The sequence below is a fragment of the Alligator sinensis genome, unplaced genomic scaffold (assembly GCF_000455745.1).
Source record: "Alligator sinensis unplaced genomic scaffold, ASM45574v1 scaffold1286_1, whole genome shotgun sequence".
NCBI classification, from domain to species: Eukaryota; Metazoa; Chordata; order Crocodylia; family Alligatoridae; genus Alligator; species Alligator sinensis.
In genome coordinates this window covers 966,653-989,594 of record NW_005842606.1, presented here as the reverse complement: position 1 = coordinate 989,594, position 22,942 = coordinate 966,653, and the positions used below count along the sequence as shown (strand labels likewise).

Genomic DNA, 22,942 nt, shown 5'->3' with positions numbered 1-22,942 from the left:
AGAGGGTGTGTAAGCATCATACAAGTGAGGATCCACATGAGCAGTCCTCAAGGGAGAATAAACTATAGTGGTTTAGTCCTGTGCAAAAGCTAGTCCTCTTTGCATTTTTAGAAAGCAAGTGGTGTAAGAGTCAGTTACACAAACCAAAACAGCAGTCATTAAAGACTGTTTTACTTACCTGGTGGTAGAGGTGGAGGTGGGGTTGGATTCTTGGGAGCAGTATCCTCAATATTAACTGGTTCCACCCTGTGATTCCTTTTCAACTTTAGTTTCTTTTTCTTTTTACTGTTATCTAAGAGAAACAGAACAGACCAGACCATGTACTATATATGAACATTAATGAACTCCACAAATACAGACATGTCTTTAGATTATTATAGCTGCTGGAATGGGATGCACTGACAGCCAGATTCTATTCCATCTATTAGGTATGTAAGCCAACTTGGACACCTACTTGTAATTCTATACCACTGTGCTAGAGTCCTTGAAAAACTATTAATAAATAAGGTAGTTGGTAGGTAGGTCCTAGTCACTGTTTTTTTGAGATTCATTATTAAGGGTAAGATGATAGTGTATTATAAAAGTAGAAGCATTAATGGATTTTCAGGGATGGAACATTGCAGAGCAGAATTGCACTTAGGTGCCTAAAGCCTTTTCAGTCTCTAATAAGTAGAACACAATCTGGTCCATGGTGTCTCTAATTTATATTTAGATGTACAGAATAATGGTCCTAACACAACACAGAACCTACATAACTTTAATTTTACATTGTTATATAATCATTTTATTATAATCGTGTGCTTACACTTCAGTTTCAGCTTCTGCCCTTAGATTAAGAGAGTTCAAAATTTATAGGTATCATTGGAACTTGGGCCATGTGTACAAGAGCACTGAAAAATTGGCAAACTAATTCTTGGTTGAAGTATGGCAGTTCTCAGTACATTAACACAGCTGTTCAATAGCATACTTCAGTTATGTTAATCAGTATGTGGCACAAAGAAGTAGAATGGATACAGGGAAAAGCTGTGTTAAAGTATGAGTAAACAACAAAGTGGGATTCAAAAGGGAGCTGTCACCTGAGTCAAGGCTTTCAGAGGTTTGCTGGTCACTCTCTTCTTCATGCTCCAGCTGCTGTGCTAGTGCAGATTTGTATGTTTCTATCAGTTTACAATCATTTATTTTTTGGCTACTGCTGCTGGTTGGGCGGTGTGTGTCCATTTGCTCCTGCTCAGGTTTAGATTTCAAGGTAATAGCATCCTTTTCACTGTCCTTCCTTTGCCTCTTCTTCTCTTGTGCAGTCTGCTTTTCATTCTAAGGATCAAAACAACAGCTAAATACAAAAGGGTTGCTCAAAATTATGGGAAGAACATTCTAAAATGCAAGTGAAGAAAGATTCTTTAAGACCATTTCTGAAAGGTCATGTAGGTTATTTAAAGAGTTTTCAGGGAATCATGCCCTAGGATTCACAAGTTTAAGATTTAGAAGAAACACAGAATGCTGAAGAAGTGATTTTTAGATTTGGAGTTGATGATTTAGGGAGGTCTGGCTGTACGCAGCCTTACAGTCTAAGTGTTCTGCATTCCTTTTTAACAATGCCATGCAAGAAAATCATGTCATGTCAAGAAAGTGCATACAGAATTGGTACCACTGAGCAAGAGGAGATTACAAATTTCTAATCCTTCCTCTTAAATCACTTCATTTTTAGTTTGGCGAAAACCCACATTTATAATGTATCCACAGGGTCAGGATTTTGCTTTAGCAGAATTCTTATCGTGTAATACAGTTCACTAGACTCTCTCTTCCATTGCACACAATTGACAGATCTGCAAGTCATAATTCTATGCTCCTTGATATACTCAGCTGTGTAATATTGCATGATCTTGCAAAATCTAGTATTGTGCATGTAATTGACTCTAGTGTGGACACTTGTATTGGAGAAAAGGAGTAAGACTTGAATTATTTATTTAGGGAGGCTCACGAATTTCAAATTTTCTTATGTATGCCTGTCTTAAGTCACCTGAAGGAAAAATATGGTACAGTAAACATGAAGCTGAAGACTACTGGAAATGAAAAAAAATGTCTAAAAAAAATAATACATATATGCATAGACTTTTCAAGTTCCACAACTAACGAACCATTTCAACTGCCCTATGACAACTGAAAAATACTGTATTATGCTACAAGAATATACTGTTACACAAAGAAGAAGAAAAAGTAACATAATTGATCATAATTTAACCAGTTCATAAATAATTCTACTTTCTCTTGAATAAGGCAACTGTTTATTTATATAATCCTACAGGAAATGTTTAAAATAAACTTTCTTTTATCATAACAAGATTTCTCTTTAAATAGATACTGATGAACATCCTTAACATTAAAACATTAATGTTGGTACAGCTTCACCACACACAACACTAGATTGTCAGGACATAAAATAGCAAAATGGATATATGCAAATGTATAGGCTATAAACAAATATCACCATTCAGATGTTTACTGACTGCAAGTCTATTGTGATTGCTATTCCTCAACACTCTCATACCTCTGTGAATATAGCAGATACAGGCAGCAAAGGGGTGCCCAAAACTGGCTCATGTTCTGCCTCATCAGTTATAATTCTTCCTTCACGTTCAGCTTCTTCTCTCTCCCTCTGATCTCTATTTTTAGAATAAGAAAAATGAAACATTTCAATGAAAATATACTACAAATATGAAAAACTAGAAAACACTTCAAGTCATCTCAGGTAGCCCCCAGTTTACATCAGATTTGGGGTTGGGGGGGCTGAACACCACTGCAAAAATCACAAGGACTCGAGCTAATGTAAATAAAAGGTAAAGAGATTTTGAACTGCAAGTCTTCATCAATAAAAGTCTAAATGGCCTTTTCCCATTGTTTCCCCATTGCAATTATGATCAAAGGACATTCTAATACCAGATTCCCATCAATGGAGAGGAGTCAGCTGATAGTAGAACATTCCCCTTTAGGACTAAAGAATGTTCCACTACAGGTCCAAAGTAAATTGGGTTGTGAATCTCTAGGGCGTGCTCTCTGAAAGGCCCATCTGTTTCACCCTCCCTTGGAAGAGAGTTTAGGGAGACGTATTGGCCAGTGCCTCAGTTTGGAGATCATCTGTTTCATTACCAGCAATAGGACTTTAACAATGGAAAAACTACATAAACCTTGCTTTACAGATGGGAAAATGGAGCTGCAAGCAAATGAAGTGACTTTGCCAAAGGCAGATGTAGCAGCTTTTGCTAAAGTGGGGATAAATCCTAGGTCACAAGTCCCAGATTAGTGGCCCATCCTTACTCAACCAAGCAGTTCAGTCGTAGTTTTTTGGCTCACCAAGAGGCCTGTACCATACGGAATGCTTGATTTATTATCACTTCATTTCCTTGGATTTCCTTACTTCTCCAAGACAGTGCAAGCTAACATTGTCAAAAGTCCATTCCACAGCCACCCGTTTAACTAACATGACCAGTTTAACTAAAGGTTTTCTACATCAATTTTGTGTGATGGGGCCTATGTGCTCAATTTAAACCTTGCTTATGCTGATTTGATAGAGGTCAATTGCTTGCTGATTTAAGACAGATCACTATGAGACAAAATTAAATCAAATTAAGTGTGGCTACCCAAGGGTGTGCTCCATTTTAATTACCATGTTTACTCAAATATAAGATGACCCTGATTATAAGTAGATTTCCCCAGTAATTAGATTCTATATATGGAAAATGTATAAATTTATTATAAATCCCTAGGTATAGCATTGAATTATTGGAGGTTTGCTTTGAATATGTCCTCTCCCACTGCTATAGCAGGAAAAATAAATGGTGGGCGGGTAGGGGTTAAGTGGCTCCCCTACGCTCTGCCCCCTCCCTACTCCCTCCTGCCCCCAGCCCCTTAAGAGTAGACCCTGCTCTCCCTGAGCACATGGAATTGAGGAGCAAATTTGAAAAGAGTCCATAAAATAAACATTGCAGTAGTCATTTGCATATAGTAACCGTAGACTTGGCTCATACAGAATTGATGCATTTTACCTTTTTTGAAACTGCTGCTATTGGTAGCACAAGTAAAACAATTTTAAGCAGCACTTCAGCACATATTTTACTATGCATGCCATTAGTCAACAGTAAAGTTCATGATTTACCATATAGTTCATTTCAAGCCATGGTGATCTGACAGCTTAGCACTGCTTGGTATGTGCGTGTTCTCCAGATACCTCCCAGAAAGAATACATGTGCTAATTAGCCCCCACTCATGACTGGAACCAGGTGTTTTTGTCATAAGTCCTGGGATACTCCAAAAATGTATATGTAAATGAAGTGCACAGCAACCTGGTCTGGTTCCACCTTCAAGAGGGTGGGCCATATTAATCATATGCAAGAGGCTGAGAGAAGAGGCAACATAGGGATTCTTGGTGAACTGTTTGGTGATGTTTGCCAGACATTTAACACTGATGAAGAAACAGGAATGATTTGAAATGGGAAAGAAAAAGCACAGCTCAGCTGTGAGAGTGAAGACAAAGGTGAAACATATGAAATGCAGTGACTCACCATTACTAAAGAGTCAGCACTTTGGGGGACTGTGCTTAATGGGCACTGCACTATATCTTATTCAGATGGGTTGCACTAAGGTATCCTTATAGCTTTTTTGGCATCAGGGGAGGGTGTCACAGCTTGCTCTATTATCTCTAAGTGGTGGCCTGGTATTGTAGTACCTCCAGGCCCAGTGCCTGTTAGCTCCTGACAGAGCAACTGAGTTTTTTGTTTTCTTTTAAGGGACACACAAAAAAGGTCTCAGTCACTATGTTTACCCAATAAAGACCATGCGTTTTACAGTTGTGTTGTATTTGATCAACATCTTTGTTTCCATTACTGATCCTGTGATGCTTTTGGCCGCAGTTTAATGATAGAAAATGTATTTGATGAGGTTACTGATTTGACTAAATACAGTGAAATGCATAGGCTTTTACACCTAGTATACATTTTAGACTGGAGAAGCAACATTCCTAAAAAGGACCTTGTTCAAGTAAGTGCATTGTTGCAAATTCACAACACTTGTAATAAGAGTCACAATTGGCTGCTGATGACCACAGAAGGCTCTGCCCCATTTCCCACTACATCCCCTCAAAACACAGAGGCCCTGTCTTGTGTATTTTGGAGGTGACTAAAGCACGCTGTTGAATGCATTGGGGCCACTTGGCCAAAAATATTCAAGCTGACTACCTGCATTGTCACTAACCCTTTCTATTTATAGATGGATTTAAAAGCTGAGTTACTCTAACACAAGTTGTACCAGTGTAAGCTCCTTGCATCACAATAAGCTGGGGGTGAGCCTCTTGTCAGGCTATATACACTAAGCTGTATCCATCCCACATCTGTTATTGATGACCCCCACTTCAGGACACATTGACCAATGTAAGACAATAATCTTAATGAAGTGCAGCAACCACCAAGCATAACAGAACAGTTTTAAATACTGAGTTTCATATCTTTGGGTAGAATAATGGCACTGGTTTTGTAACAGCTAATTTAGTAAAATATTTTCCCCCTACAACCTCTACGTATGCAAAAAAAAATTAACACACAAAAAAAACAAACAAAAAAATTAAAAAGTCAAGCAGAGAAAGAAAAAAAAATACCTTTCTTCTCGTATCTTCCTCACCCTTTCAGCTCGTTCTTGTTTTTCTTGTTCTTCATAGGCTTTTTGCTCAGTAGTGTCTTTCTGGATGCGCTCATTTAAGGCATCAAAATCTTTTGCTATAATATGTAGCAGCCAATACAAACCTTTTTTTATAGATTTGTCAATTTTTTTCCCACAACCCATGACAGCTGAGCAAGGCTCCTGCAATGGAGGGCGAGAAAGAATATTTATATTGCAGATCGTTTATTATAAGCCATTTACTAAACATCACAGTTGTGGCAACTGGTGAATAAGAATGTAAAATGTTATAGATGAATAACTTTATATTTAAAGACTTTTGTAAATGTAATGGACTTCTGGCCAATATATCAGTTGCATATATTTTATACAAATTCCTGTTTTTTAGTCCCATGTAAGCAATACTGTAATATTCTTCAGCTGTTCAGAATGATGGACATGCAATTGTTCTGTCTTCTCCAATCCAGATTACCATCTAATATATATGTATATCTTTCTGATTGCAGTTCAAATGATATATTGCTTGAATTTGCCGGGAAGGGGTAATATAGTATCACAATTTCAAAATGAATCAGTTCTCCAGTGGACTGCCAGGACCTACTAAACCTTCTTTGTATAAAATTTTAATTAGTTATGCTATTTTGAAACAAAAGAAACCATATAACCATTTTCATCACCTGTTGTTATCCACGCCTTTACCCACACCCAAATACATCTCTTCTGCAATGGTCACGTCCCAAACTGTCATGTTTTCTCTACCTCATCTTTTACTTAAATTATTTTTGTAGCATAACAACCACATATGGACTTTACAAAATACTTATAGCAAAAGAACTATATTTCTACCTGGTACCATACCTCACACCCAGTCCTGCTCCTGGCTTGTACATGTTTTTGTTTACTTTCTTAGACTAAAGACAGTGTGCTGTGCACAAGAGATCTACAGCAGTTCTTGGTGAAGCCAAGCCAAAGAAGATAAGTGGGCTGCAATATCACATTCCATGATCTGGTTTCCTTCAGCACTGCAGTAGCTATACAAAATTTCATGGAGAAGCTCTGCATTTGGATTTAAGAAGCAAGCTCCTATGGCGAGGACACATCATAAGTAATTTGGGGATTCAAGTCACGTGGCTTGGTGGCAGACCACCTGCAAGTCCCATTGTCAGTTTTCTCGATGCCAATTTCTTTTGCTGAATAAAATGAATGAGGATGAAGCTCAATAATACTGTTAGTGAAGGGGAAAACCTGTGCTCCAAACCTTGAATGGTTTGTAGTAATGAAACCGCTCATGACTGAGCGTGTGACTACATGAGACAATGTGCAGTAGTGCATCACAGCAGAAACAATGCTAATATGCTACCACTCAATATTATTAGGCTACTGCGCAGCAGTATCACAAAAAAGGTATTCATTAGCACTACTGCACATTTAGTTGGTAATTCATTAAGCAAGTACTAAAGTAAAATGAACATAACTACTGTGCATTAATAAAGGCATAGATGCGCCCACAAAGTATAAAAATCAATCATTCTTGTACAAAAGTGAAAATTACTGTGTACAAGGTATGCTTTGTAAAAGTCAAGGACAATTAGCCACACTTAACTTCTGGAATATATTCCTGATGCACAAAGGGACACTAAGTAACGCACTAGCCCAAAGTAAAAGAGGTCAACATTTTCAATTCCTAAAATTATTTTCATCTAGCAAGCCAGAGTTTAAAGACTTATATCCTGGGTAGAGGTACACCGATACATCAGTCCGATATTGGATTGGTACCGATATAAAAAAAACTGGCTGTATTGGATATTGGCCTGATGGGGCCAATAATTTGGCTGATAAATGCCGGTGCTGCATGCAGGCAGTGAGGAGCAGAGTCGTCAACATAAAGAGCTGCCTCCAGCTGGTAAGTCCAGTGTGGTGGAAGGGAAGGGGATGGGGGAGCAGATCAACACCCCTCGCAGTGAGGGAGGGGGCAGGGGCAGGCGCTGCCCAGGCAGGGCAGGGCAGGGGGGCCAGAGCCATGCCTCGTGGGGGAGGAAGGGGAGTGGCTCCCATTGCTGCTTGCACCCCAGGAGGGCACAGGGGTGGGGTGGGGGGTGCCCCCCAGTTCTGTATGGGGCGAGGCAGGCTGCAGTCAGGGCTGTGTGAAGCTCCTCTCCCCAGGGGCTGGGCTCAGAGTGGGTTCTGGTGTCACTGAGAGATGCTGTATCCACCCCAAATTTTGCTGCCACTCTGTTCCCAGCACTGCTGCTGACAGCCTCCCAGTGCAGCCCCAGCTCAATGCCTCGCCTCTACCCATGTGCTGGGAAGAGCCCGGGCTGCTGGCAGTGGCAGCACTGGGAGCAAAACCAAGACCTGGGGTGGATGCAGCATCTTTTCAGAGCTGCTGGTGCCCACTCTAAACACAGCCCCACTGAGAAGAGCCCCGTGCAACCCTGGCTACAGCCCACCCCACCCCATGCAGATCTGGGGGAGCACACGTCCACCCCCATGCCCTCCCAGGGTACAAGCAGTGGCGGCTGCCGCCTCCCCCCAACAAGCCACAGCTCCAGCCTGCCCCTGCCCCACCTGGACAATGCCTACCCCTGCCCCCTCCGTCACTGCAGGGGGCATTGATCTGCCCCCCCTCCATGCCCCTTCCCTCCCACCACATAGGACTTACCAGCTGGAGGCAGCTGTATTGAAAATTGGATTGTATTGGCCAATATGTCTCCTTAAATATCAGCTATTTACCCCCAAAATCTCTATGGTGCATTCTGCAGGGAGGGTGTGGGGGGAGGGAGGAGGTGGTGCTGAATCTTTCTTTAGGAAGCTTTATTAAGAAAGCATTTAGTGTGTACCTCAGACATTACTCACATTAAGAAGGCAGGGCATTGCTTTTTCAGAAATGTGCAAATCAGAAATGTGCAACATTATAGTGAAGTTGGGAAAAAAAAAAAAAAGGAACCATGTTAGATTCCTCAGTCTGTTAGGGGTAGCATTTCTTTGTAGGAATCCATAATCTTGAAATACTTTAATAAGAAAATATAAATGCAGACTAAGGCCATGGACAGAGATTACACTTGTAGCACTAAATATGCCTTTGCATTGCTAAAAAAAAGTGGGTGTACAAATCCGCACCCAACCTGTAGCACTATAAAACTGCTCCCAGTTGAACAGAAACTTCTCTGTAAGCACTTAGTTTTATTTTCTCTGTAGCACCATGGATAATGTCTACAGTTAAATGCTGAACTACCAGGGGCCTCTTGCTCCCCACAACATTCCTCCAAGGAGGGAGGGAGAACAGCTGGCTCAATGACAGCTCACCAGGTAGCAGAGTTGTAGCCCAGCCCACATCCTAATGGGGCTGTATCTTTGCTTGTTGTGATGACAGGAAGCACGGCAGCAGTGGAAGCTTCCAGTTCTCGGGGCAAGAGTGAACTCTCCTCACTACCCTCTCGCAGAAAGGTAATGGTGCAACTGTCCTGGTCCCCAAGGAGCAACAACTTCTCTTACTGCCTTCCCGTGGCAGGAGGTCAACCCCCTCCCTCTGCCACAGGGCACTGGGAGTGGTGGGTGTACCATGCATCACAGAGCCCACTGTTGCCCCCAGACTGGGAGATGAAGCTCTGCTCAAACCCAGAGCTACCTATGACTCACAGGTTTCCCTCCTGAAGGGGGCTGGGAGAGAAGGTGTACTAGTACTGGTAGTACTGCTAATGAATGTGTGTCCACAGCTTAAAGGCCTAATTTTCAGAACAGCCCTTTCTGCAGGAGACTGATAGCCAAAATTCAGCAGACTGTAAATGAAATAAAACCACTTGTGATAGTTTACACCTGTAATCAGCATTATGCTCATTAAAAAAAAAAAATGTAGTAGATAATGCAAATCTTTTATCACAGTAACTTTACCTAATGTGGTAAAGAATTATCGCTGAAAGAATCAGGCACAACTTTACTATATAAGTTACACCGGTTCTGTCTGTGATCAACTTAGAACAGGGGTTGACAATTTATTGCCCAAAGACTGGAACCAGCCTGTAAAGAGACTGGATCCAGCCTGCTGCAGCTCAGGGAATCTGCAGCATGCTCCAGCCACAGCAGCAGAGACAGCATTCCCAGGGTCCAACTGCCTGCTGCATTCAGTTTCAGTCTCTCTGTGGCAGCATGGGAGGCATCCCCAGATCACTGTCTTTTTCTATCTAGTTACTTCTCAACATCTGTTGATTGCTGGAGGTTGTGGGGGTGTAGCCTGCAGCAAGGTCTGGGTCAGAAGCAGCAGCCCATGGTGGCAAAAGCTGGCCAACCCCTGGCCTAGGGTAACCTTTCACTAAAGACAAACAGACTATATACCTGCACTCCTGCTGCCTAGTGGTGAAACACAGTAATAACCATTTACCACATCAAATACCCCAGGACACTAGCATATCTGTCCCTTCTTTGTCCTGGTAAAAAATTTTCATGTGCACAGAAAAGTAGTGTAAATTATATGCTAAGGTACACATTAGTGTGTCCATGCTCTTAGAGCATTTTTACATGCGCTCTGGGACTCTGCGCCAGCCTCTTTAATTAGCAAGCCACACTAATTAAAAGCACCCGCATGTCACATGCATCACTCCCGAGATCAAAAATGGTAGCATCAAATGTGTTTTAGTTCAAAGTGTCCCACCGCCATTTTTTCAGCATGAGGACACTGATATACATGACATGGAAGGCTGCCAGAGCATGTCAATTTCTGTGCTCCAGTAGACTTGATTAATCAAGTCTGCTCTGATACATTGGAAATCCAGCACATCAGAGCAGGCTCTCTGCATGTCTATAAGGAGCCACATGTAATTCTCCCCAATCAGTCAGGTAGCCACTGCACTGATACAATCTGGGACAAAGTCTTCCTTGAGTGAGCCAAGTGGAGATTCTGACTATTCTAATTGTGACAATGTTTTTCTTCTGACCTTTATTTGTAAACCTTATTTCTCTCTCACAAGCTGGGAAACTAGCAGCCCAGGATCTATGGAAAGTGCCAGTCTGCTTGTTCAGGGTAGACCTGGACTTCAGAGAACAGAGGAGAAAGTTTTGCTGGTATTTGCCACAGGCAATAATAAAGTATTGAGAAAAATGTCATGGGATTTTTTTCAGACCATTATGTTTAATTAGAGAGGACATCTGTGACAAAGATTCTTCCGGAAGCTGTCACTTGGCACTTGAAATAGACCTGTGAAGAGGAAAATTTCATGATGGCCTTAGAAGTTTCCCAAAGGCTTGCCTTACATAATTTACATTAAACTACACTTCTACATAGTCAAGGTATAACCTGCTCTCTTGCAATACTGTCCTGCCCTGCCGCCCCCAAGAAGAGCCATGGCTTTATCCAGTGTCCCACTCGAGCTCTGCAGCACCTGCCCCTGCCCCAGACTCACTTCCTCCCTCACCGCAGGGGCCTCAATCTGCCCCCCTCCCCCCCTCCCCCAAGTTTACCAGCTGGATGCTGCTCTCCAAGTTGCTGGGCTGTATTCCTAACTGCATGCATGCATGCATGCTGCTGCGCACTTGCACACAGCATTTATCAGTGACATTATCGGCCACATCAGCCAAAAAAAGTTGACTGCTGATAATGTTTATTTTCCTTTTATTGGTGCCGAAATTATATGGAAAGATGCATCAGTGCACCTCTATTTTTAAAAAATAATTACAGTCTGGTGCAGCAACTACACCTGAGCCCATGTGCAAGTAACATTTCCTTTTTGACAGTCCAAAGGCACAAATGCAAGGCGATTATTGAAACAGCTCACACTACAACTACACTTACAACATGCAAAATATCACTGCTGAGGTTACAGATCTACAGGTTCCCATACTGTCACACGTGTATTTGTTTTATATGCCACAACAGTTCAGAGCAGCTTACGATAAAAACAAAATAACTTATAAAACCAGAATAAACTATTAAAATATGGCATATATCTCAAGCTATTTCTCAAAAATAAATCAGCAACAATGATACACTTACAATTTGACACAGACATTTATGCTCATTGACAAGTTTTTCTAGAGATAAACACTCTATTACATCCGCTTCTGCCAAAGCTCCTTCTCGGTCTTGTTTATTTGCTAGCCTAGAAAAAAAAGGAGACCAGAAGTGAGAAGACAAGAGAAGATACTCACTCTCATGAATCAAAACTGAAGTCAGCAATATGAAGAGGCTTTAGCAAAACTCCCAATATACACATTATAAAAATTAAGGATGGATAGATGGGAAAAAAGAAAGAAAAACAGTAAAGAAAGATTACCACTTATCTCAGTTACCGTACCTACATTCTTACCCACTTAAAAGAGAAACGGTAGTCATTATTCCACATACCATTTTCAATGTTCAAAGAGCTACACAAATATTACTCCTCACAATTAATCAGTATTTTAGGTAGTTATAATTTACAAAGGAATGCATGGAGGCGAAATGCTTAAGGGATTTGTACTCAAGGCAACAGCATAATAAGGCTACAACAACCTCTAAGTTTAAAGCAGCCAACTTGCAGATTCCCATGACAGAAATTGTCCCCATCCTCATTCCTCTGCATCAGAAGTTGGCAATGTACTGCTTACATGCCGGATCTGACCTGCAAAGAGATCTAATTGGCGCACAACGCATGCCAAAAAATAATCCCACTGTTAGTCAGAATCAGGCTTGTGGTCCCTGGGACTAGCACAAGGGGTTGGTAGCCACTGGCAGCCCACTGAGCTCAACAAGTACCATTGTGGGAGAAGTGGGTGGTCAGGAATGGGTCCACAGCACCTTGGGCCAAAAGAATCATTTGAAGGCTCAGGCAGTGGCAGGCAGACTGTGTCTATGCAAGAGCAATGTGGTAGAAAGCAGGAGTGGCAGGCAGTAGGCAAGGCAGGGTTAGGGGCTTGAATATAGAAGTTTTTTATGGTGTTTATGTATTTGACAGAGCCTGTGAAACAAGCCAAAGGGCTGGAGCCAAATCTGTACAACAGATGAGAGAAGGATAAGGAAAGCAGCAAGGTGATCCGGTTACAACTAATTACATTTTCAATGGAATATAGAGCTGATATTTATTGCTTGAGTTCAGTCTGGAATGTGGCTGGATACCAATTCTTAATAGAAGAAGGTCTCATTGACAACGCTGTTGAGAAACACTTTTCCTCACCCAACTGCATCAGGTCCAGACAGCATGACTATTCTTGGAAGCAGATCTTGCTGCCATAATCCACTGCTTTGTGACTTCAGGAGTAGAATACTCTGCTGTGTTCTATGCAAGGCTACACCCAAAGTCCAACAGACACGTAACCTGGCACAGAACTCAACAGCCATCGTGGTGGGTAATATATTTATCTCAGTATGGGCCGAAAGCAAGCAGACAATCATTCACTGTAGGACTGCTCCAGAACAAAGAAGCGTACTTTCATATTAAAGGTGAGTCAGTATCTTAGAACCAATTTAATTTAAATTGGACCATCGTTTTAAGTTTCTAGAAAACTTGCACCACTCCCCACTGTTGCCAGTGAAAACAGTTTTTAAAATAAAATCAGTGTTCCCTTGAGGCATCTGAAATTCATTCAAAGCCGCATTAAGTGCCTGAAAGTAAAATAAACTATTTTGGAGTTGAAGACAAGAAAAGTGTAATAAATAAGGAACACAAATGGTGGCAAGTACAACTTTGTGCTTATGATGCATGATTTGGAAGTTGTAAACATTCCCTTTAAACAAGGACTTCTACCCATGCGAAATAAGTCACTCACTTGTAAAACCCTCTTAAAGGGCAGCCATACAGAAGAAAGGGCACAAAAAGAATGTGTCAGTGTAATTTTGTTGGAGGAATCAGGCACCAAATCCTGTTCTGGGAGGGTAATTGAGCCAGGGTTGCCTGTGTTTGGCTTGCTGAGGGCTGTTTGGTAGGTTTGTGTGCTTGGGTGTGTGCTCTGAACAGCTGACTGGACTGATTGCTGTCTGAGTGTGACAAAAGGGCCCTACCAAAGGCGCCTAAGCCAGGCCAGGCCGAAGAGAGATATAAGGTCACTCTAAGCCACCAGGGGACAGCAAACAGTAGCTTGCAAGCAGTTCTCAAGTCAATTTGCAAGTCAGTTTGCTGCCCCCTCTTCGAAGAGGAGCCTGTAAAGTGAGATTTTTTTTTTTCAAATATGCGATTAGGACTGTCTAGCCTACATGTTTCATTTCAGAAGCTAAAACTCAGCAGCTAGACCAAGACTTAAACCCTTTGTTTAACTAGAGACCAGAACAAAGGGGAGCTTGCTAGGGAGTTGCTTGGAAACTCTCACATTCCTTTATTGTAAGCTTGCTGAGAAGAAGAGGTTTGCAGAGAAAAAGGATCAAGAAACAGCAGGATCAAGGAACAGCAAACAGGTCAGCTACAGAGCAGTTTGCTAGGGAAGGTCTGCTCAGAAAGAGAGGCAGGAAGCAAGAGGCAGCAAGTTAAAAGACCCAGAGACATGGCTGGAGGACATCGCAATCCCAGAGCCACTGCCACTTCCAGCTCTTCCTCTGCTTTCATCTGTGAGGTATCTGTCCAGGCAGGACCACACACCATCGGGGCTTCCACCCAGGTCCTGGTTTGGCACTGTGCAGACTCTGGCTTGCAGGTTCCTTCCAATATCAGCCAGGTGGGGGGGGGTACCTGCAATGTGAGCAGTGCGTTCTGGTAGTGTCCCTCAGAGAGAAGGCAAAAGGAGGTAGCAAGGCTCTGAAACATCCTTCACCATGAGGACTTCATCAATTCCATGCTGGAGGAAACCTCTAGGACTGTGGAGGAAGGACTGCCACAGGCAGTACTGGAAAAGAAAGAGGGCATGGACTCCCAGGAAGGTTGAAACTGGAAGCTTGTAACTTCTGGCAGCAAGAAGTCATCATCCTCACCTGCTGTGGTCTGCCTAGAGAACAGATATGGAGTGCTAATGAAGGGGTGAGAAGCACATTTCATTCATGGAAGAGCCTAGGCCAGGAAGTCCCAAGGTGGGGAGGATTGAAACCATGGCCACAAACAGGAAGCAGTGGTGATGGTGGTGGTGGTTAGAGACTCCTTTCTCTGGGGGACAGAGGGATCCATCTGCCAGCCTGACCTGTTGTCCCAGGAGGTCGGCTGCTTGCCTGGAGCCAGGATCCAAGATGTTGTGGAAGGATTACCGAAACTCATCCAACCCTTGAACTACTACCCTATGCTGCTAATTCATGTGGGCACCAATGATACTGCCAGGGGTGACCTGACCAGATCAAGAGCAACTACAAGGCTCTGGGTGCAAGGGTGAAGGAGATGGGGGCAGAGGTGGTATTCTTCTTGATCCTTCCAATCAAAAGGGAAGGGCCCTGGCAAGAGCGGACACATCCTACAGATTAATGCATGGCTGCACAGATGGTGTCGCCAGCAGGGATATGGCTTCTTTGACTATGGGATGCTGTTCCAAGAAGAAAGATTGGTAGAAAGAGATGGGATCCACCTGGTGAAGAGAGGGCAAAGAGCACCTTTGCAAACAGGTTTGCTAACTTAGTGAGGAGGGCTTTAAACTAGGTTCACCAGGGGATGTAGACCAAAGCCCTAAGGTAAAATGGGGAAGCACAAGACCTGGAGGAAGCACAAGGAGGCGGCAACAGGGGAGGCCCTCCTTATTCCTCCTGAGAAAATAGGGCAATCAACTAGTTACCTCAGGTGTCTGTACATGAACGCATCTGTGAAACCTTGGGAAACAAGCAGAAATAATTGGAAGTCCTTGCACATTCACAGAACTATGACATGACTGGAACAGCAGAGACTAGTGGGATATCTCAGATGACTGGTGCACTGTCATGGGTGGATACAGGAAGGACAGGCAGGGGAGAAGAGGAGGAGGAGTTGTACTGTATGTAAAAGGAGAGGTATGATTGCTCCGAGCTCCAGTATGAAACTGGAGATAGGCTACTTGAAAGTCTCTGGAGTAAAGTTTGAGACGTGAGCAACAACGGGGGTGTCGTGGTGACTGTCTGCTCTAGACCGCTTGCGGAAGTTTCCCAATTATAGGCCCTGGTTCTCATGGGGGACTTCAATCACCCTAACATCTGCTGGGAGGGCAATCCAGCCACGTACAGGCAATCCAGGACGTTTCTGGAGAGTGTTGGGGACAACTTCCTGGTACAAATGTGTTGGGGAGACCAACTAGGGGCTGTTCTTCTTGACCTGCTGCTCACAAACAGGAAAGAACTGGTGGGGGATGTAGAAGTGGATGGCAACTTGGGCAGCAGTGACCATGAGACAATCAAGTTCAGGATCTTGACTAAAATAAGAAAGGAGAGCAGCAGAGTATGGACCCTGGACTTCAGAAAAGTAGACTTTGACCCCCCTTGGGGAAAGATGAGCAGGAAACCCTTGGGAGGCCAATCTAAGAGGGGAAAGGAGTCCAAGAAAGCTGGCTGCATTTTAAAGAAGCCTTACTGAGGGGACAGGAACAAACCATCCTGATGTGAAGGAAAAATAGCAAATATGGCAGGCAACCAGATTGGTTTAGCAGAGAACTGTTTGGTCAGCTTAAATACAAAAGGAAGCTTCCAGGAAGTGGAATCTTGGACAGATAACTAGGAAGAAGTATAAGAATATTGCTCAGGCATGCAAGGATGAAGTCAGAAAGGCCAATGTGCAAAAGTTACTAATGCAAACCTTAACTAAACTATGAGGTATTCAGCATAGAGACTGAATGCTTGGGTATCACCCAGAGCAAACCAACCCTGATCCTGAGTAGAGTTTTTGAGCACTAGCAAAAAACCAAAACAAAAACCATATAATATCATGTATTAGCTAACAGTTGGAATTTTTCCAACCATCATATTATAACCACTTATACTGCAAACAATTTAGCTCAAGGTGTATCGGCACAGATGCATTCTAAAAAGGGTTGTGTGAAGCTTTTTGTAAACTGCCGAACAGACTGGCTTCAAGTACAGGCAGTCCTCTACTTAAGATGTTTTGAGTTACAACAAACGGCACTTATGACATTTATAAATTGACACCGTTTCGACTTTCTGACATCAGTTTCGACTTTACGATGCTTGATCTGGGCCCTGGAGAACATCTGTCCAAATGTCCTTGGACACTTTCATTAAGAAAGCAGACAAGACTCCAGAAAAACCTGCAGCCAAGACTCCTGAGAAGACTCCAGCCAAGAACCCTTCAAAAAGTCCAACCAAGAGCCCTTCAAAAAGTCCAGCAAAGTTACCTCAAAGAAGTCCTTCCAAATCAATATGATTGCTATTTACAATATAATGTATCTGTATTACTCATCTATAATTGATTGAGTACAAAATTCTGGGTTATTTCTGGTGAAAATAAGGTATTGGGCATTGGTTCAGGAACCAATCCCTCATTTATAACATTGTTCCTATGGGAAAAAATCAGTTCCAAGCTACAACATTTCGACTTAAGACAATTGGTTCCTGAAAACCATGTGTCGGGGGACTGCCTGTAAAAGGTAAACTGGAGGGCTAGTCAGGTGGGAAAGATAATGCATGACAGTCAATACGTTACAGGTACAACAAAAAGCTAGTGCACAATACTATTAAAAAAGCTGTAAAAAAAGTTTGGGAAGTCTGAGGAATGGAAAAGTCAGTGTTCTAAGGAGAGAAGGGGAAAAGATTCTTATTTCAAAATTTGGTGACAAATTTTTGACATTTGCTGAAAAGAATCTTCTGTCTCCAAACCAGAAAGTTTGAACAATGTCTGTGAATATTGAAAGCAAGATCAAATTCTATGAGCTAACAGTTAAGAACAAATTAAATATGTTTCAAATGTAAAAAGAAAAGCAGATATAAGTAGGAGACAGTGAGCTTTGTATTATGTAGAGTTCTGAGGAAAAAGAGAGGGTGAGTTAAGCAGGTTACGTATAGAGATGAAGAAACACAAAAGCTTAACATGGACAGAAACAGAGGAGCTCTCTAAAAAGAAGAGAAGAAAAAAACATGACTTCTGTGGACACTGACTTGGGTAAGGGATGACAACTAATGGAAAATAGATCTCTCTTTATGTATGTTTCAGGGAAATAGCTTTAAATGTTAAATTTGGTATTTGATTATTTGGATTTGTTAATAAAGTTTAAAAAAATGCTAGGAGGTGTTTAAAATAAAGTTTAAAAAATGCTAGAAAGGAGGTGAATTGTTTCCATAAACATCATCAAGATTTATTTTAAAACAAAAAACCGCACCAGGAACATATGATTTATGAGTACATGTGTAGAGAAATGAAATTCTAGTGTCAATGTTATATGTACTGTCTGACAGAATTAAAATGAACCCTTTGAGAAGAATCTAAGACATAGCAAGGCAGAACTACAATAATTGTTCTTAACTGATGCAGGTCAGTCAACAAAGGATATCAATATGAAAAAGAAAAACTTATGATACCCATTGACTTTAAACCTAGTCATGACAACTAGAGAAGGAGCTTTCTATGATTTAAAAAAAGGCAGCCTAAGGTTAAACTTCCAAGTCAAAACCTTAGGGACCCACACTTTTGTGGATGAAAAATTGAGACTTTCTGTGGATGAAAAATGCTCTAGATACAAAATACTCAGGGAGTAGAATACAGAGTCATAAAAGCACTGCGAATGACTTATCTGGACTGGGCAAAGTAGCCAGGGTATGGACTAAACTGGTGAAGAAAACCCAGAGAACTGGTAAAAAATGATAGGTTGATGGGTCCTACCATTGCTGTACATTTTTCCTTTGTATTATTCTTTCAAGTGAACTTTTGAACAGAGTTAAATTAAGTTACTGACTATATAACATGAGCACTGCTCTGTTGAGTTCCCTCCTTTCCAAGTAAGTTTTGTAAACAGGCTTATGATCCTTCCTCCCACTTACTTTTTTTTAGTGTAAAATGGACCTCCCATTCAAGGAGTAATTTGAAATGAGTACTGCACTTAATATTGTATATGCAAACATACCGTACTTCCAGCCTACGAATACTGTATCTAAGAAGCTAGTCACAGACACTCCTTGCGATTGGTCTGTTATAATAAAACAATCCGCCCCCAGGCAAGGCTGGGTTCCAACAGGCAAAACCAGATTCCCCAACTGTAAAGTAATCAATTTGCTCTTTTACTGCAGTGCTAACAAGTAAGTTTCCTTCTTGGAGCACAACCCTCTGAGATGACCTGGCTCCCTCCGGTTGATTAAGGAGCATTAGGCACACAGAAAATGTTTAATGGAAAGCCACTCACAATCAATTATTTAAGCAAGCATTCAAAAAATACTTTTCAGATTATACTGAGTTTGCCCTCAGAAGTAGAATTTCTGCACTGGAGGACCTAAAGAAACTGCCACCATCAGAGGATTACAAGGTAAACTGCATGCTTTTATTTTGTATTAAAACTTGCATATAATACAGAAAACTGGCTGCATTAAAGTTTAGAATGGAAACAGCTATGTGTAAAGATACAAATAATGGATTTCTGCCCTGCTCAGAATTTGACAGTGTTACTAGCAAATATGTTCTCAGAGCTCTGTTGCTCATGCACATGAATGTTAATTTGCTAGACAAGTTTTATGCATAAAACTTGTTTCTTTTGGAAGTACATCAGAATTACCTTAAAGGAAAAACTTGCTTTTAATTTTCCAAGTCAATAAAACAGTCTGCTTACCAAGGTTCATATTTCAAAACTGTGGGAGGTGTGTGGCAAAACATACTTGAAATTATATACCTAAAGTGTGCTCTATTTGATTTATCAAATTAAAGTTTACAAAATGAAAGAACTTGGTTCCTCCTTGTGTTTTCATACTTGTTCCCCTCCTCCCAGGTATTGCATATTGATAACTGTATGGCTGCTTATATTAAAAGTGAAACCGCTGAAACATTTTTAGGTTGAACAGATCTTTATTACAGCTAGAGAACTATTGAACTTTATTTGAAGAGTCGTAGGAAAGGGAGGGTTTGTATAGCAGAGCCAGAATCTACAACCCAGTAATTATACTTCTCTTAAAATGCCAGGAGTGCACTCAAGTTAAAATCTGAAGCCCTTTAAAAATGCTAATTTTATCATACTTTTGGATTTGTCTTTTTCTAGAACATAAAGCTATTTAAGCCAGAGAAAACAATTCATAGGGCTAAAATTTTCAACAAGCCAAAAATTTCAAAGTTCAAAAGTTTATGAAGTGGATTGATCTAGACATAGAAAAAAGACATTTATGTTACACATTCATTTTCTCTTACTCTAACTTACACCCAAAAGTAAAGAACTGTTCCAAATGCTTTCTACTTTTCCAGCAAGTCGGCTGCATTTCTATTTTTTTTTTTTAAGTTTCCCTCTCAGTTTGCATGAAGATGTACAGTTTTAATTTGGTTCTTTTTGATTCTCATATATTATCAAAACGCAAATACCAAAAGGAGAGCACTGGGTCCTTAAAGAAAAATCCATCGAAAATGATAAAAAAGTATTTAAGAAACATTCTATTGGATCAGTTTGAAGAGCCTGTCATTATGGAACCTAAAAGGTTTGGGCCAAATTTAAAATGACAGGATAAATCTTTTTTTTTTTTTTTAAATGCATTAAAGGCTTTAGAAACAAACTATACAAAATTTTAATAGATGTGGCATACAAAACTCATGAACAGCAAAATAAATGTCCAGGAGGTCAAAATGACAGTACCAGTACTGTGAGCGTTAACAGAAGTAATTCAGAAGGAATGTGTTTCCATAAACAACATTAGTTTAATCTAGAGATTAGACCTGGGTCTCATACTAGTGTGACTAATTATTCTGTGGGGAGAATTCATGCATATGATGTGAGGAAAAACAAAAGAGATGGTGGTTGCAGTTGAGCTTAAATCTTACCTGCAAAAAAAAAAAAAAAAAAAAAAAAAAAGGGTCTTTTTTTTTTTTTTTTATGGTGTACAGGGAAAGCATGAATTTAATTAAAAAGTCATGCCTAGTCAACCAACTTCTTTTTAAAAAGGTCCTATGGACAACTACTAAAAAGAATGACAGACTGGTGGTACCAGAAAACTGAAGCCTGTGCAATCAAAGGCAAGAGAAGATTTTTCTTCTGTTTACATTTTGTCTTGTGCCTACCCATGAAACAACCTCCTGACCTACCTACTAGTTATGAAGATCCCCCCCACCCCCAATTTTATATCCATTCTCTTCCAGTTAAGGGCAGAACAAAATTTCATCCCTCTTCTATAGCACTTCAAGTAACCCCCCAAAAAATCACTGAAGACAATATTCCTGATTTCTAATACAGAAACAGGCACATACAAGAATTCACACATACCTTCAGGCTTTCCTAATGTACTGTAAAGCATTGAAAACAAACCTTTGATGCCCCCTCCTTCCTTGCCTCTTGCAAAGATAATAAGCAAAAAAATTACAAAAAGAAATGTACTGTATATGAAATGGATACTGATCTACAATACAGTCCCCTAAGTAACAGCCCCCGGTCAAATTAAGTTATAAAGACAAAAGTGACAATTGCATTCCTTCACTGCTCTTTTATGTCTACCAACAGACTGGCATTCACATCTCTCCTAATAACACTGGATTATTTGACATCCCCATTTAAACCGTGCCTTTGTTTTTAAAGCTCAACTTCCCACAGAGCATAATGGTAAGTTTCTGACTCTGAGGGTGGCCAAGTGTTGGAACAGGCTACCTTGGGAAGTTGAGGAATCCCCATCCTGAAAATTTTCAAGAGCAGGCTAGAGAGACTTGGATGGGTGGGATGACCCTGCCTTGAACCAGGGCTGGACTATATGACTTTATGAAGTCCCTTCCAGTCCTTTTCTATGACCCTAAGTTATGATATAACATGGCTGACAGCATGATTTTGCTTGAAGTAAGGAGCTGCAGCACTTACCACTTTAGCAGGCATTAAGAATTTCCATTCATGGGCTTGTAAGATTTTTGGACAGGCCCCCTTTTTCTGATTTAAGCTTTCCCCTGGCCAATTTCCCCTCTAAAGGGGTTCTGAATAGAAGAAATATTTTTAAAAGTTACTTTTCTGTGTGCTTAGTAATATTTGTAGCCAAATCTAGTATAGCTTCTTTCTTTGGCTACCACTTCAAACAATCATGTGAATGACAATAATCCTAACCCTGTTTCAGTCAGGGCAAACTGGACCTGTGAACCACTCCTGTCTCACTTTTGAATCATCTTTCCATTTACTTGAAAATGTTTCCCTGAAACTCTCTCCACCCTGTATCACTTAAATCACTCTTGCTAATCAAACAGGCATGATCCAGACAGAAATCTGAGCTCAGGGTGAGGATGTCCAAATTCACCTTCTGGTTGAAAGAGAGACAAAGGATTTTGTAACAAATATTGCTGTATGACTCTTAATAGGATTCAATTTTAAAATGTCAGCCTACTGTTTGCACTGTTCTGGACCTAGAGAGGACTCCAGTGTCCAGGCTGCAGCTAGACAACCCACATTTGATTAGTGCAATCAAGTAAAACAAGCCTGTTGCTAACATTTTGGAATTGGTGTGTAAGCTCTTGCATTTTATTAAGGGCTGGTTTCCCAGTTAAAATATTAGCACTCCATTATGATACCTGTGCAATGAAACCAAGCACTAGCTAGCACTCCACATGAACTCTTTTAAGTTTGCAAGTCAGCAAGTCAGAAAGGCAGAACCTCATACAGTCTCTATATTGTAACCAGACTCGTGAGGTTATTGCCTCACAATTCAAACTCTGCTTAACTTAGACTCAATTTTTCCATACATTTGCTTTTCCTACACATTCCTCTTCTCAATGTACTGCCTCTGTAATATAGCAATGGGTAAACTTTCAGTCCTATCATATCAGTCATGCCCACTGTTTTCACTTGAGGAGTTGTGAGGTTTGTGGGTGTGGTAGCATATTTTCCTTAGTAAATAAAGTACAGGTGCAACTACCTCACATGTTGTGCCTAACAAAAAAATAAATAAACGCTAAACTTCTGAAGTTCACATATTTCAGTATCTCAGTTACTCATTTTGTAAACAAGCCTCTGCCCACTTTGTAAAAAGAACAACGATAACATTAACACTTTGATATTAGTAAGATTAAAACACCAGAAAGCTAAAAATAAAACAAAAACTCCTCTGTTCTGTTTTCATATCAGGTGTCTCCTCTGTCAATTACAGAGAATAATTTCCTGTGGCTAGTAAAAACTAGAGTTTTGTCAGACTGGACACCAAAGTGCAGCATAAATTAGGGTTACTATAGTTCCAGTTTCAAAGAAGAGGACACCTGTTGAGGGTGGGGGAGCGAGGGGGAAAAAATGATATGCTGGTGCCCTGCCCCTACTGTTGCCCCTCACTCTGAAGCCA

At 41.0% G+C, this 22,942-nt stretch overlaps 2 protein-coding genes across 6 annotated transcripts in view; one reads left to right on the top strand and one right to left on the bottom strand.

The window, feature by feature from the left end:
- ARL13B (ADP ribosylation factor like GTPase 13B) overlaps positions 1-22,942 on the bottom strand; it is a 72,728-nt gene that overhangs the window by 10,788 nt on the left and 38,998 nt on the right. For all 3 annotated transcript variants that reach the window (XM_006033073.3, XM_006033072.3, XM_025214808.1), the window contains exons 5-9: positions 11,651-11,756; positions 5,645-5,847; positions 2,546-2,660; positions 1,077-1,311; positions 179-292 (exon numbers count right to left, since the gene is read on the bottom strand). In XM_006033073.3, the coding sequence (XP_006033135.1) occupies positions 179-292; positions 1,077-1,311; positions 2,546-2,660; positions 5,645-5,847; positions 11,651-11,756 (773 nt within the window). The remainder of the gene's footprint in view (positions 1-178; positions 293-1,076; positions 1,312-2,545; positions 2,661-5,644; positions 5,848-11,650; positions 11,757-22,942) is intronic.
- Positions 13,055-22,942, top strand: part of STX19 (syntaxin 19) — a 19,437-nt gene continuing 9,549 nt past the window's right edge. For 2 of the 3 annotated variants that reach the window (XM_014524401.2, XM_006033071.2), the window contains exon 1: positions 18,733-18,975. The gene's annotated coding sequence lies outside the window, so the exon portion shown is untranslated. Of the gene's footprint in view, positions 13,076-18,732; positions 18,976-22,942 lie in introns of those variants that run through there. The other variant, XM_025214810.1, reaches the window with a different exon arrangement.